This window comes from Cibotium barometz, chromosome 60 (assembly GCF_041138505.1).
Source record: "Cibotium barometz isolate CiBa-2024 chromosome 60, ASM4113850v1, whole genome shotgun sequence".
Taxonomy (NCBI): domain Eukaryota; kingdom Viridiplantae; phylum Streptophyta; class Polypodiopsida; order Cyatheales; family Cibotiaceae; genus Cibotium; species Cibotium barometz.
The window spans coordinates 4,893,017-4,907,455 of record NC_141105.1 but is presented as its reverse complement, the minus strand read 5'-3'; the positions used below and the strand labels follow the sequence as shown (position 1 = coordinate 4,907,455).

Genomic DNA, 14,439 nt, shown 5'->3' with positions numbered 1-14,439 from the left:
ATAGATTAGTCCCTCCCTGCCGGCGATCCGACCGAGAGAAACTAAGACTGTCCTGAGACCGGGAGAAAGCCCCATGCTGCCATGCATCAGTGATCCTCAGTGTCATACAAAACCGGTCCCAAGCTGCAAGCTCTGTGCCGTGCACTGTAACATGACTGCCTCCCACCCTATCTGCCGGGTCCTCAAGCATGTTGAAGTCTCCCCCAACACACCAATGTGCGGCCTCTGGCAATGCATCTGTAACCTGAGTCCAGAACTCTGCTCTGGCACTAGCATGATTGGGCGCATAGATGTTGAGCACACCCAATAGCTCATCATGCATCCTCAGAATGACATACTGTGCTCTACCAGGCACAATGATCCCTCGATCCACAATGGCCTGCCGCCATGCATCTGCAATAACCATGCATACTCCTCCCTGTCCACCCAAAGGACCAAACCCTGCAGACCAGAAAGTGTCCCATCTACCAGGCATCACCGAACCATATCTCCGGATCCTGCTCTCACCCAAGTGGTGCTCCTGCATCATCAGAATGTCAATGCTGCCACCAACCAGGCATCTCTGTAGCTCCCGCCTCAAGCAGCCTCGATAGCGTATAAAGTGTGCTCCGCCAAGGCCCTGAACATTCCATGAGATGATCCTCATGGATGTCCTACTGAGGTGGATGCTGTCTCAGCCGTGCGGCGGGCCTTCGCAAGCGGCTTGGATGGAGAGTAGTCCCCATCCGAACGGCTGCGAGTCTGCCCACCCGGTGTACTGCAAGAATCCCGGATCAGGCGCCAGTGGCTGTGACCCATGGCGACTGCCTCCTGCTCTGACATAGTAACCTCGTGAATACTCACATATCCTGGGTCGCGTGCCAAATCTGCAACTATGCGCACGACCAAATGCCGAATCCCGGATGTATCCACACCCCCGGGATCCAAGACAAAATGAGCCAACTCCCAAAGTCGGCCTAGCACATCTGTAACCTCCAAATCGCTCATGTGATGAGAGAACTCAACTGCCTGAGTCTTCAACGTGCTGAGAGCGAGCTCTAGAGTCCACTCCCGGTCACAAGGTCCACATAGAGGGAACGAGAAGGCCACCGCTGAGTCTAGTGCCTCCTCCCCGCGGGCCGGAGGTATCACTACATGCACTCGGATGGGTGCTGGCTCATGGGGGCCCTCTGCTCCAAAGAGCCGTGTGAAGGTATAATCAAACGCCGCCGAGCGCTGTCGAATGCCGAGGCGACTCAGCCGACTGCGGATAGATGAAATCCGTGAGGCCCTAATCGGCATAGGTCTCCTCTGTGATGCTCGAGCGAGGTCAGTGCTCAGCGCCCTCCGGACTGCAGGTGAGCGCCCGGGAGCTGCCAGGACCTCCCGGGAAGGCGAGGCGGGCGGAGGGGGAGGAGGGGGAGGCGAGGGAGGAGGAGAGGGAGCCGCTGCCGAGACCGGAGCGGGGGCGGGAGGCGGCGATGGTGGAAGCGAGGCGGTGGGAGGGGATGGGTGTGGGGGAGGTGAAGGAGGGGGAGCTGGCATCTCCTGGTCCTCGGTCGCTGCAGGGGTCTCCTCTTGAAGGGGAGCAAATCTGTTCCTCACGGGAACCCAGTGAGGCTGAGACTGTGGCTGCTGCTGCAGCGGTACCTGGGCGTGCTGCTGTGGCTGTCTCCCTCGACGGCGCCCCTGTCCAGGCTGCCACTCCGAGGTCTCTGTGGCCTGAGCAGGTGTCCCTGAGGCAGCCTGCCGAGCCGAATCTGTGGGCGGGCCATCCGTGGCCTGCTGCTGTGGTGAGGGCCGAGGTCTCCTGCGAGGGCAGGCCTTGGCCAAATGACCGACCTGCCTGCAAATGAAGCACTGGTTCGGGAGCCCCGAGAACTCCACCCTCTGATCTATCCACCCCCCCCTATCCTAGGTAGCTGAATGACCTTAGGAAGGGAGGAGATGTCAGATACCAACACTCTGACCGAAGGTAGCCCAGCTGCTCTGGCCACCACTGAAGCTGCTGAGGGGCCCGTCTCAAGAACCGAGCCCACCAATGCTCCGAGCCTGGAGAGGAGCGGAAGATACTTCCGGCGGAGACCAGGGAAACAAACTGTAATATGGAAGAGGCGCTCTCCCTGCTCCGCCGCAGCTGGATCAAATCCATGCTGCCAAGGCCTGAAGAAAGCCCGAGCACCCCTGATATCCAGAGGACTCATGGCAAGGACCTTGGCAACGCTCTGGGCGGCCTCGAACTCGATCTGATAATGTCCCCGGCCCAAGAGCTGTACATCAAGGATCTTGCCCACATCTGCAAGAAGGCGAGCCTGAAGTAGATCCCTGATCTCCCCTCTGCTGGGGCGAGTGCCGACTATACGGCAGATGGTGGAGTGAGCGTGAAGGCGTTCCACCTCTGCGGTGAGGCTCGCTTCCTCTTCCGGCGAAAGAGAAAGCCTGATGGGGATGACCTCGGGGGCGGGCGAGGGGGCTGCGGAAGAGTCCCTCTGAGGCGAGGCGGGAGGAGTCTCCATCAGAGTCTGAAGCTCAAGCGAAGGCGAGGCGAAAGCGGAAAACCTGCAAGAAGCGGGCTGCACACCAAGAGGCGGAAGGACGGATGACGATGAGGGAAAGAAAAAACTAAAAACCCCCAAGGGGTGAAAAGCAGCACGATAGAGGAGGGAGGGGGGGGGGCGGCGCAAAGGGGGGAGGAGAGGCCCAGAGGGGGGGGGCGGCGACAATGCGAGAAGGAGGGGGCGGGGCGCTGCTGAAAGGAAACGGGCGAGAGGAGGCGAAGAGGCGGGGGGGGCAAACACGCGGCAGCGGGGGGGGATGACGAAATGGCGGCAGCGGGGGGGAAGGCGAATAGGCGGCAGCGGGGGGGAACAGGCGGCAGCGGGGGGGGGATGGCGACCAGGCGGAGCGGGGGGGGGATGGCGAAATGGCGAAGAAGTGAGGCGAAATGGCGAAGAAGGGGGGGAAGGCGAAGCGGCGAGTAAGGAGGGGGGGGGCGGCGCAGCAGCGAGGAAGGAAAGGGGGGGCGCAGCGACGAGCTGAGGGGATAAGCGGGGGGCGGAAGGAAGGCGCGAGGAGGGGGGGGGCGAAGGTGCGCAGAGCAGGGTGGTATCGGGAGCTTCAGCGAGCAGCAGAAAGATGATCCGCTTGCAAGTATTCTATTCTGCAAAAACCAGAATTCTATTAAGTATGAAAGAATCAATGCAAAATCATGGCTAGAAGCCATAAATCCTCATTATAAAGTGTAAGGTACAGTCAGTTAGGGGTGTGGTGATGCGAAGAGAGTCTTGTGTAACTGTGTGTGTTTGTGAGTGATTTGGTTCGGTCAAAAGATAAGGTTGCAAACCTACAAAAAGGCATTTTAATTGGTGATTAACATATCAATGAAATCAAATCATTGAGTCGTGCTATCCTTCTCTCTTCACAATTTGTCATCTCTCTCTCTCTTACTCCTAATATTCACCAACCAGCTGTATTCGCCATGGCTTTATGCACAATGTTCTATAAGTGGAATCAGAGCTAGGCTTGCCACCTCGCAGCCCCTATGTGCAAGCACTCTGTGCCATGCAGCTGTGCCCATTCACTTGGTATGTCTACATGCCGAGGTCGCCCGGTCACGTCAATGCCCAAGAACACTGCCTGTCTACTCATGCCGTCGCCCTGTAGCACCGCCTCCAGGCAAACTACTGGCACTCGTGCCACCACTTTCTGTTGCCCACTGTGGGGAAATGTGATAGTATGCCGTCCAGGCTGATTGAGCAGGCTGCTCAGCCATTTTGGCGGCCTGGGGGGGTGGGGTCCAAGAACCTTGACTAAGCCACCCGGGTGTGAGGCGGTGCTACATGCCAGCAAGCCTTGCTTGGACCATGCCATTTCAGGCTTTTACCACCTCTTCGTCCTTGCGCCGATTTCTTCATGGCTGTCCCATCTTTGCAGCCTGTGACAAGTCCTCCTCGTTGGTGCTACCTGCCCGCCTTCGGCCCCTGGCCCGGCAGCATTCCTTCACCTCTAACCTCATTTCCTCTGCTTTTCACCCCTCTGTGAACTGCACAGTGTACATTGCTTGGTGTCTCAGCCATGTGGGCACTCCTAGATCTGCAATGCCACCTTAGATCTTCAACATGCCTCTCACCTCATAGTCCTGTCTTTAGATCTTGTCGACCTTCAGCTTTGAGTAGTGTCTTCTTTGCGCTCATGGACCATGTGCCTCTACTTCATGAATTATCATTATGGATTGGGAATTGAAGTTACGTTAACAAGACAACCAAAGGGCCATCACAATCATAGGCTTGGACTTATAGACTCACTAGTGCATCACATTGATGTCAAGTCTACGGTCAAGCATATCTGGACCGAACTGGAAGCTATCTTCGGTAAAAAAATCACAAAAACTCGAAAGTCTTTTTGAAGCTTAAATTTTATGATCTGAAAATGAATGACAATGAAGAGTTGATTGACTATTTGGCGAAGTTTGGGGTCAATAGTCCAACAACTTTCCAACGTCAAATGTGAACCTAAGGATGAAGACAAAGTGGTTGTGCTCATTAAGAGCATGCCTGGAATAACATGGTTTGAGTAGACCTTGGAGATCTTTTATGTAGTGGCTACAAAGTTTGAAGATCTAGTGGCCTTTATCCTTGAGATGGATAGAAGAGACAAAGAAGATTAGCAAGCCAACAATAGTATTGAGTACAACAAAGTCTTTGTGGGAACTCAGAATTGGAAGAATAACAAGAAGATTTAGTGCAGATTTTGCAAAAGGATGGGATACAAGGAGTCTGACTGCTTTAAAAAGTTAGAAAAAGAGCAAGAAAAGCATCACGCTAATCTCTTAGCTGATGATGATGAGGTGCTAGTTGAAGATGAAAAAATAACGGTTGCAACAGCCTGCGTCTGGGGACATTCTAGCTACTTGTGTGTGTGTGAGAGTCTAAGGATTCTCTGGCTTGGCTAGTCCCCCTAAAATCTGATTGTACTTATGTTTTTGTGTGCCTTTAGGTATAAAAGGTATCCTTATCCTAGTTTAGGAGCTAGGGGGTGGGCTAAAGTCTTTGCCTTGCTGGTGCCTCGATTGCATTATGTGATTGGAGGATTATCATGACACGGGAGATGTGCATGATGAGTTGGCTCCGACAAAGCATGTGATGGGGTTAGGAGGTAGTGTCTTTCTTTTTTGTTAGGTCTCACCTTTTGCTGCGATGGCAGGATTGTTGGTTATTTAGAGTTTGTACTTGGTGATTAACATATCAATCAAATCATTAATCATTGAGTCATGCTATCCTTCTTTCTCTTCACAGTTCGTTATCTCTATTTCTCTCTTCCTTGTTATGTTCACCAACCTATTGTATCCGCCAAAGCTCTATGCACAATGTCCTATATGTGTAATGGGCCCAAGTGGCAAATAGGGTATGATAAAGAATATCTCCCCAAATGGTAAAACTGCATGAGTGTCATAAATCTGGATGCCCCACTGAGTGTCATAAAGTACCCTCGATCACCTCAGCACATCTACTCTTCTATATGTGCCAGTTAGTGATGCTTGCAATAAGCTCCCAGATGGTATCAAGTCTCCCTAGGGATGTTGTGGCATGTGATCGAGGAATATGGAGCTGTGGGCCATCCCTTTATGGATCACTATGGCGGAGTCATGGTTGTCTGGCTATCAAAGAAATGGCAAGCAATGTCTTAGTGCCTGGAAGAAGAAAGACTGTAAACACTAACTTGCAGAGCAAGGCTATGCACGGGGTATTTGGATCTATAATATTCAGCCCTCCTTTCTGTCTGGGATGAATGCTAGTTTCCGATGTGACTATGGCACGAGTATCTTTAATTCCATCCAAACCTGACCAAAGAAAATTACAGACCAAACTCTGCAGTTGACCAAAGCATCTTTGTTAGAAGCACCAACAGGAGAAGATATACCAGGCTGAGGCAAGCAATACTAATTACCAATGTTGTAGAGGCTCTGGCCAGTTTGTTGGAGCTCCAATGAAGCAGGTTTTTCCTTATGCTCATGAGAACTGATGCAAATTGTTGTGTAGGGGATACACCGATCTCGTAGTGTTGCCTCTCTCAATCCATGTAAATCAAAGTTCTGCACCCCAATTGACTCTCCTTGAGTCACTAACCCGAAAACCAAGAGATTTGTAGAAGTGCTCTCTCGTGTCACCATGGCTTAGTGCCTGGAAGAAGAGCTGAGCTATGTAGCTCTATATCCTCTGGACGACTTTGCAACCGCAAAGACAATTTTGTAGAGTCTTAGAGCATTTAGGGAAAGTTGGACCCGCAACAAAGACAGCTCTCTACTGGTTAAAAGGGTGTAGCAATAACCATAAAAATTGGGATATCTGGCTCCTTCTGTAAGAGTGCCAAAGCCAATGCCAAAACCTCTTCTGAATCAATGAAGGAATCCAAATCTTGCGTAGTGTGGCACGAGGGTCAGAATGCTCTGATTCTGTCCAAGTAGTAATAGTCTAGCATTTCTCATAGTGTAAGTGAAAAAGGAAAACTCTTGAAGGGATTGGTTGCATCAATCCATTCCCACTCACCAGGATCCCACAGGAGATGTTCAATGGGACATCCACCATAAAGGCATAGCCACCAAGAACCTTGAGTCACAGACACAAGGGGAGGGTCAATAGACCAGTACTGGTCTCCCTGAGCGACCCACAACTCTCAGAGGGTGGAGGACAGTTCCAAGGATGAAGTCTTGGGTGTCACATATCACAAATCCTCAACCAACGAAGATAGTAAAGAAATATTGAATCTCCCTCCTGTCCTGATCTTGCATGGTTAATACCTGCAGCGGTACACCTGTACTCGAAAAAGAACCATGCTATCTCAGGTGAAACTCATAATGAAAGGTGTCAGTGAGGCACTCATGGGGGATAGCAGCATCAATCTGCTCTATATGTCGATTTCCCTTGAGGTGCTGGGTGGTGACATTTTTTGATCCATGGGAAGACTTCGGAGATGCTTTCAATGCCTACCTGTTGGTGCACATCTCTCATCTCTCCCAGCCACACTGCATATCACCAGAGGCACCTAAAGGTTGGCTATAGTCATCTCTAATGAAATCATTCCACATAATGGGATGCCATAGTCATCTAACAAAGTTCTTCCATGGCTTAGCACCCGGAAGAAGAAAGACTATAAACACTAGCTTGCAAAGCAAGGCTATGCACAGGGTATTTGGATCTATAATATTCAGCTCTGCTCTCTGTCTGGGATGAATGCTAGTTTCCCATGTAACTCTGGCATGAGTATCTATAATGCCATCCAAACCTGATCAAACAAAATTACAGACCAATATCTGCAGTTGACCAAAGCATCTTTATTAGAAGCACCAACAGGAGAAGATATACCAGGCTGAGCCTTGAGGCAAGCAATACTAAACACCAATTCTGTAAAGGCTCCGTCCAGTTTCCTAGAGCTCCGATGAAGCAGCTTTTTCCTTATGCTCATGAGAACTGATGCAAATTGTTGTGTAGGGGAGACACCAATCTCGTAGTGTTGCCTCTCCCAATCCAAGTAAATCCAAGTTCTGCACCCCAATTGATTCACTTTGAGTCACTAATCCAAAAACCAACAGATTTGTGGAAACGTTCTCGTGTCACCACATGCCAGTATAGGGCTATGTGCGTCAATATACAAGCATGACTATATAAGCATCACACGCCTCTGATCCAATACGTAGAGAAACCCATGCATCTAAGGGTTCCTTCGAGAAAACCCCAATCAACTCTAACCTACCTCCATTGGCTTATGTTTTTGTTATCTCCACCTTTTGGATGAGATGGATAAGACTCTCTGGAAGGGAAGAGTGCATATTTCATGTGTTCCACATATTGTGGAAGGCCATAGTAATTTATTCCCCTATCATCCCAAAAAGCCAAGAAAAAGGAGGGTGATAAAACCGTCTTCTCATGGACACTTGCGGCAGGGTAGTGCAAAGAGTGTCTCTTACCTGATGAGGCGTCAATGGATATTGTCATCTCCTCCATCATTAGCTGTGGTATGGTGGCCCACACCTTCAGCACTGCTCCATCTCTCAGAGGAGAATGAGGCTGAGCAAAGGGTAGCTGATGATAAAAGTTGGATGCAATCTGTGTCACCACAGTGGGATCGGAGTGAAAAGTAGTGTAAGCATCTTGCAACACTATCTTTGTTAAGAGATGATCATGACTTGCAAAGAAGTGTTTGTTACAGTTGCCACCCATCTTGATCCAAAATGATTCTTTTGCATGGTATTGATACTCTACCTTCTTCTCCATCATCCATGGCATACTCCAACTCAATCGTGACAATGCAAAGAGTATGTGTAATCCAAAGGGCACGTTGGACGTCCAGAGCTCTAACAGAATTTTAGTACACAGACCTTTGTATGAATGTATGCTCTTAGGGTGTTTGGGGGGGGGAGGGGTGGGGGGTGGGGGGAGCATAAATTGATTCCAAGTTCTACACCCAGCATTGGGCACTGATGAGGTTAGTGGGAATGTCGTAGTATCTAGTCCATACTATGCATGATGGAGTTGATCATTTATTGTCTTGTGGATAACTACCATGAGGTTATAAATTACACTTTCTTATAAGGTGAATTTCGGCATGTTCCTGGATTCATCTAGGTATATGCTTTTCATCCTCTTTGCAGGGGTGCCCACCTGTGCCTCTGATAGTCCTCTCATGATCAATACGGGGCGTAGAGCCATGTTTCCCAAGATGGACAATATTCCTAGTTGCAATGCATATACAACCTACCCTATTAAGAACCCAATCATCAACGAGACCAACCGCAGAGGAAGGAGGAGGGCTTCCTGTGACTGTTCGTCCTCATTTAACATTCACTGGTATGTTTAGCGAGTATAAATCTCTCCCATGCAGCTCTCTTGGTAGGCTGTACCAGCCCTTGATGTCCTGTTTTATCTGTTGACTGCTCGATCGTATTAAAATCTCCCCCAATGATCCAATGCGGAAGCCGTTCATTACTATTTCGGAGGACCTGGAGCTCGTCTGTAGCGGATGGGGATGATGAGGGATTGGATTTGGTGGGGGCCATAATGCTAATCAGAACAGGAAGGTCGACTTGAACACGCTAAGAATTTTCTATATGATGCTGATGCGAGAAAAGAAGCGGGAGATGCAAGAGGAAGGACTGGAAGTGCAGGAGAGGGGAGAGGACGGTGAGCGGAAGAGAGGAAGGCGGGCAGGGGGTGAGTTTAATGGCAGGTGGCTGGAGGCACACTGGTGCACAGGTGGGTGGAAGGGCTGGAAGGCAGGCGGAGAAGATGGGGGCGGTGATGGGTGACAGGCAGGAGGGGGGTGATGGGTGAAGGGCTGAATGGTGGGCGGTCAGAGAGGAGGCGGGCGGGGTGGAAGGCAGACAGGAGGGCTGGAAGGAGGCGCCACACAGTTGCACAACAGCAGTACAGGGAGCTTGAAAAAGAGAATTCTCTATCTCCAGCTTTTGTGCAAAAAGTGTCTTAGCAGGCATATGCCGAAGGTTTCTTGTGGTATTCTAGATCTTGTCTGTCGGCCTAAAATGACATCTTCTGTACCATGCTGCTTGTTATACTCTGCATTCTGAAAGAAAGAGTTCATGAGTTTCTGTGTCTGATGAGTGGTCTCTCTAAAAGTCAACAATTCCTGTTGGAGCTGTCTCACCTTGAGGAAGAGGCCTATGCATCTCTGATAGGGGCACTGACTGATCTGTGATAGAGGCCTGAAACCTGCCTGGAATAAGCAATGATGTCTACCCTGGATTTCGTACTAAACGGGGCACATGAAAAGTTAGCATTTCTCTGTCTTGATCTGCCTCATCTCACATAGCTGGCAGATGCTGCGAGTGCTTCTCGCTGTGGATCCACATACAGCCCTGTCCTGCATCCAAAACTTGTGAACGGACCCTGGTCTGTCCAATGGCAATCCTCATAGCATGTGATATGTGCCTCTGTGAATACCTAGGTCTATGGATGAAACCATCTGTATTATGCAGGAGATGGTCCTTTTTAAATCCCATCTTTTATTCCTGTGATGGTTAAGCTAGTCCATGAGGGTATACTTTTTAGCAAGACAAGTGCCAAGTCATGCTGCATGTGCATACAGCTTATATTCTGTTGCAATAGCTTTTCTAGCTTTTCTCAGCAACATACATGCATTAAGCTAGGCATTTTTAAAGTTTCAATAGATTGTGTGAGTCATTTGTTATCTATGCTTAAACATCAAATGCATCTAGCTCTTTTTTTTCCTTCTTTGAGGCATTGTTTTTTTTTTTTGAAACAATTCATTTGCCTGCTTTCTGTTGCCATTCTGGGGGGCTGTTATTGTGATCCAGTCATGCTCTTCTGAAACTTTTTGGTGAAAAAGGAAGTATTAATGTATTTGCATGGATATTTGAGTGTCTGTTAGTAACAAGATTTGACAACTTTCTTTAAGGGGGGGAACAACCTAATGCAGGTGTTCATGTGCCATGGCATCATTTTGCATTAAGTATTCCTAAAAATGTTTCCTTTGCAGCATAGATGTCTCAAGAAGGGATTCAGATAAGAAAAAAGTGCCCAAAAGAAGAGATAGTGAGGCAGGACCTCAAAATGGGTTGAAAGGCCGCATAAAAGTTACAACACGCTGTCTTTGGGTGGACCGTGGAAAGCTCCTGGAGGCCTTGCAAAAAGCAGCCTCTGCAGCCCTTGCTAGTCTTCGGCTAGACTCTACTTTGGGAACGATAGAGCACACAGTAGGAGTTGCCCTACGGAAAGTAGTACAGAAGTACAGTAACCGAAGGCCAGATGTCATTGTAGTTGCTACAGAGAGCTCTCCATCTTTTACAGCAGAAACCAGAAAGTTTTCATTGGAAGAGAAGGAGGTCTCCAATAGAAATGTGGCTTTAAGCAAGCATGCTGTGCGTTCAACCAAAGAAAAACATGTGGATGCTAATTTGTCTTCCAAAATGTTGCATTCTGTTCGCTCTGCTGCTGACAAAGCTTCAACATTAACGCCAGGTAGAAACTTTTTGCCTTAGGCGGTTGCTTGTTGTAATTAAATTCACATGGTTTAGATGGCCTGCTACCACTGTAGGACCATCAAAACTAGCATTGGACATGTGGATGCTTAATTTGGCTGATAATGGCTTGCTATCAGATACTGTCACAGCATTGTCATCGAGATACTTCGGAGAAAACTCAAGAGATGCTGGTGACAATGATGTAGTCATCTCAAACCGTACCAATTCACCATGGGTTTCTCAGAAACCAGTTACAGGTAACCTTTTTTTTCTTTTGAGACGGTTTAGTAGGTGCATTTGTGGTATCAATAAAGGGTTGCTATCAATCTAGAAGGTTTGCTAGCTGTTTTGACTCGGGAACAATATGTATTCTGAAGAGAGAATAAAAGGGAGACTGATGTTTTGCTTTCAACTGGTTATTTCTAAGGTGAGTCAAAGCACAAGGCATTTGTGGATCATAATCTGCCCTTGGAAGCAGCACAGGCAATAAAATCTGCATCAGACTTTGTGGCTCATTCAACCAAAGCTGTGCCAGACTTGGTTGCTGATTCAACCAGAGGTGAGAAATGATTTTTTTTTTTTTTTTGGGAAAAAGATCCTTCTATTAGTTAATGAGAAAACGCCATAAGGCTACAAAGCTCACCTCGCAAGGAGGGATAAAAACACAGTGAACTCCTGAGCTCCACCCCCGTGGCTGGCCGCTCTCTGGGGGGGGCTACCTAGTAGTACATATGGGAGGTGAGAAAAGCCAGACTGGAGGCCTGTAGTGCCAAGTGACATCCTCGCCCCTCGCGGTGAGGAAAGGGCCAGGCTGCCAAGTGCGGAGGAAAGCCTTGCGGCGCCCTCTCATGCGATCCGAGTCGCCCTGGAGTTTCCCCCAGTGTCCTCTCGAGGTGTGAATGATGTCCACCCAGAGGGCCTGTATGACCTCCGCCGGTGGAGTCGCCTGGCGGTCAATGGCCTCCCTGCATCGGGCTCTCCATATGTGCCAAGCCGTCATGCTGCTGATCATCTCCCATCTGTGCCCGACCCCCTCCTGAGGGGCTGCCGAAGAGAAGTCTGGCGTCGGAACCACCGCCATCGCCCTGTCAGAGACCTGGATGGTCGCACTGCCAGGGACGTCCTCATATCCAAGGGCCGGGCCGCTGTCCGTGGCCCAAGCCACCGCACCCCACGTCACCAGCATCTCACCTGGTGAGCCTGCAAAAACCATCCTGAGAGCGCGCTGCCAGACCTGCTGTGCCTGTGGGCAATCCCATAAGCAGTGCCGCTGCGACTCCTGTGCATGGCCGCACCGAGGGCAGGACGCTGGGTGTCTGCCAAAAGCTAGCCAAGCCCCCACAGCCAGTCCTCTATGCGCTGTGAGCCAGAGAAAAAGCGTCACCTTCCGGGGCCGGAAGCTGGCCCAAAGGCGCTGCCAGAAGTCCCTAAGAAAGGCAGGGGAGAGCCCCTGTTGCCGCCAATGCTCGGCCGCCGCCGGGGTGCTCGCTATCCTGTGCCTCTGAATCCGCCGCCCCAGCCTCGCTGTGTACTGGAAAAAGGGGATGCCTGGGCTGGTAGGGATCTCGCCAAAACCACTCACCTGGATCCCACTGAAGGCGAATAAGAGGCCTGCTGTCCCAAGCCCATAATCTCCAAGAAGAGTCCTCCCCTATCGAGGCCGGTGAGGGGTCTACATGCCACTGTCTCTGATGAAAGCCGACCACCCGCACCCTCTGAAGAATACAACCCTGGAGCCCATCCAAATCTAGTCGTGTCCTCTGAAGCTGGCCACCCTCTCCCACCTCGAAAGTGAGTGGGGCGACTCTCTCCGTTGTGCCGCAGACCGCTAGAAGGATCTCATGCCGAGTAAAGACACCCATCCACTGTGGAGGTGGAGGGTCCTGTACTGGGGTCCGCCACTCCCGGGGGATGGCCGCCTCAATGTCATGTCTCATCAACTCTCTGCCCCTCATCCCACTGAGTCTCCTCTCCTGAGCCTCTAGAGGCAGCTGCTGAAAACATATCCAGTCGTCTAGGGACTGGGCTGGGCCGGAGCTCAACGGGCCCCACGACACGTGAGACCGCGATCCAACCATATGGCCACTGGGAAGTCCAATCAAGGGGTTCCAGATCAATGGCTGCCTCAGGCGCTCCTCATCGGTGCCCGGAGGAGTCTGGAAGAGTGACGGCCTCAGATGCGACCAGGCCCTCAGAAGGCTAGCTGCAAAACGCTCCTCGAAGCCAAGGCCCACTCCTCTGGATCGCTGCTCTGTAAAGATCCACCTGATGCTGGGGGTCCAGGGGCCGCTAAGAGAAGGGGTGCGGCTGAGCATCCTGGAAACAAGAAACTCCTTCCACGGCTCAGCGCTTGGCAGGAGGCCACGAACTACCAACTTGCCAAGCAATGCTCGGCTTTGGCAAATAGGATCAACAATGCCCAGGCCGCCTCTCTCCCTCGGCTGAGTGATCACCGCCCATGCCACCTTGGCCCTGGCGGGCCGCCCGTCGCCACCGGACCAAAGAAAGTTCCTGATGAGCCGCTGCACCTGGCCAATGCATGCCCGAGAGAAGGCCCAGCAAGAAGTGATGTACCACATAGTAGCAAGCAGAACCTGGTTGGCCACAACTACTCGGCCAGCCAGAGATAAACGAGCGGTACTCCAATACAGAAGCTTCTTCCGAATGCTCAGAAGAAGGGGGGCTATCTGCTGCTCCGAAGATATGTCAATGCCCACATAACATCCCAAATAACGCACTGTAGTGCCGGGGGGCAGCCACTGAAAACCGTCAACTGGCCTCCAAGTCGGGGGGGGCATAGAGCTGACCCACAGCCCACACGACTTGTGCCAGTTGATCAAAGCGCCCGAAGCTCTGCAAAACCTGTCCATGGCTAAGGCGAAGCGGCGGAGGTTCTCCTCACCTCCCTGAAGATAGACAGCAGTGTCATCCGCAAACTCCGAGTGTAGGAGCTCCTCCGAGGTGCGGATGGGAATCTGGAGGCCCCGCAAACCTGTATCCTGTGCCGTCAAAAAAGTGCTCATGGCCTCCGCCACAAAAAGAAAAAGAAAGGGCGCTAAGGGACACCCCTGCCGCACCGAGCGCGAGAGCTGGAACCTCTCTCCGCGCACGCCCTGTATCAGCACCTGGCTATGAGCCGATGAGTAGAGTGCAGAGACCCCACGGATCCACTGAGGGGGGAAGCCCATCCTCTCCATAGTGCCTTCCAAGAAGGCCCAGTCCACCCGATCATATGCCTTCTCGAAGTCGAGAAGGAGCACTGCCAGATCCTCTTGTCGAAATCTAGCCAGAGCCGTAGCCTCCCAGAAAGAGAAAATGTTATCCAGAATGCTCCTATCCTGGATGAAGCCAGTCTGCGTGGAGTGGATGATGTCCGGAAGGTGAGGCTGAAGCCGCCTGTTGATCGCCTTAGCTAGGACCTTGTAGGCCGTGCCTAGCAAGGTGATCGGTCTCCACTGTCTAATCTC

The 14,439-nt window shown here is 51.0% G+C and overlaps 1 protein-coding gene across 13 annotated transcripts in view; it reads left to right on the top strand.

Annotated features, from left to right (window-relative positions):
- EMB2746 (RNA-metabolising metallo-beta-lactamase family protein) overlaps positions 1-14,439 on the top strand; it is a 175,332-nt gene that overhangs the window by 133,539 nt on the left and 27,354 nt on the right. For all 13 annotated transcript variants that reach the window (XM_086794020.1, XM_086794018.1, XM_086794021.1 and 10 more), the window contains exons 17-19: positions 10,489-10,970; positions 11,110-11,229; positions 11,400-11,531. In XM_086794020.1, the coding sequence (XP_086650146.1) occupies positions 10,489-10,970; positions 11,110-11,229; positions 11,400-11,531 (734 nt within the window). The remainder of the gene's footprint in view (positions 1-10,488; positions 10,971-11,109; positions 11,230-11,399; positions 11,532-14,439) is intronic.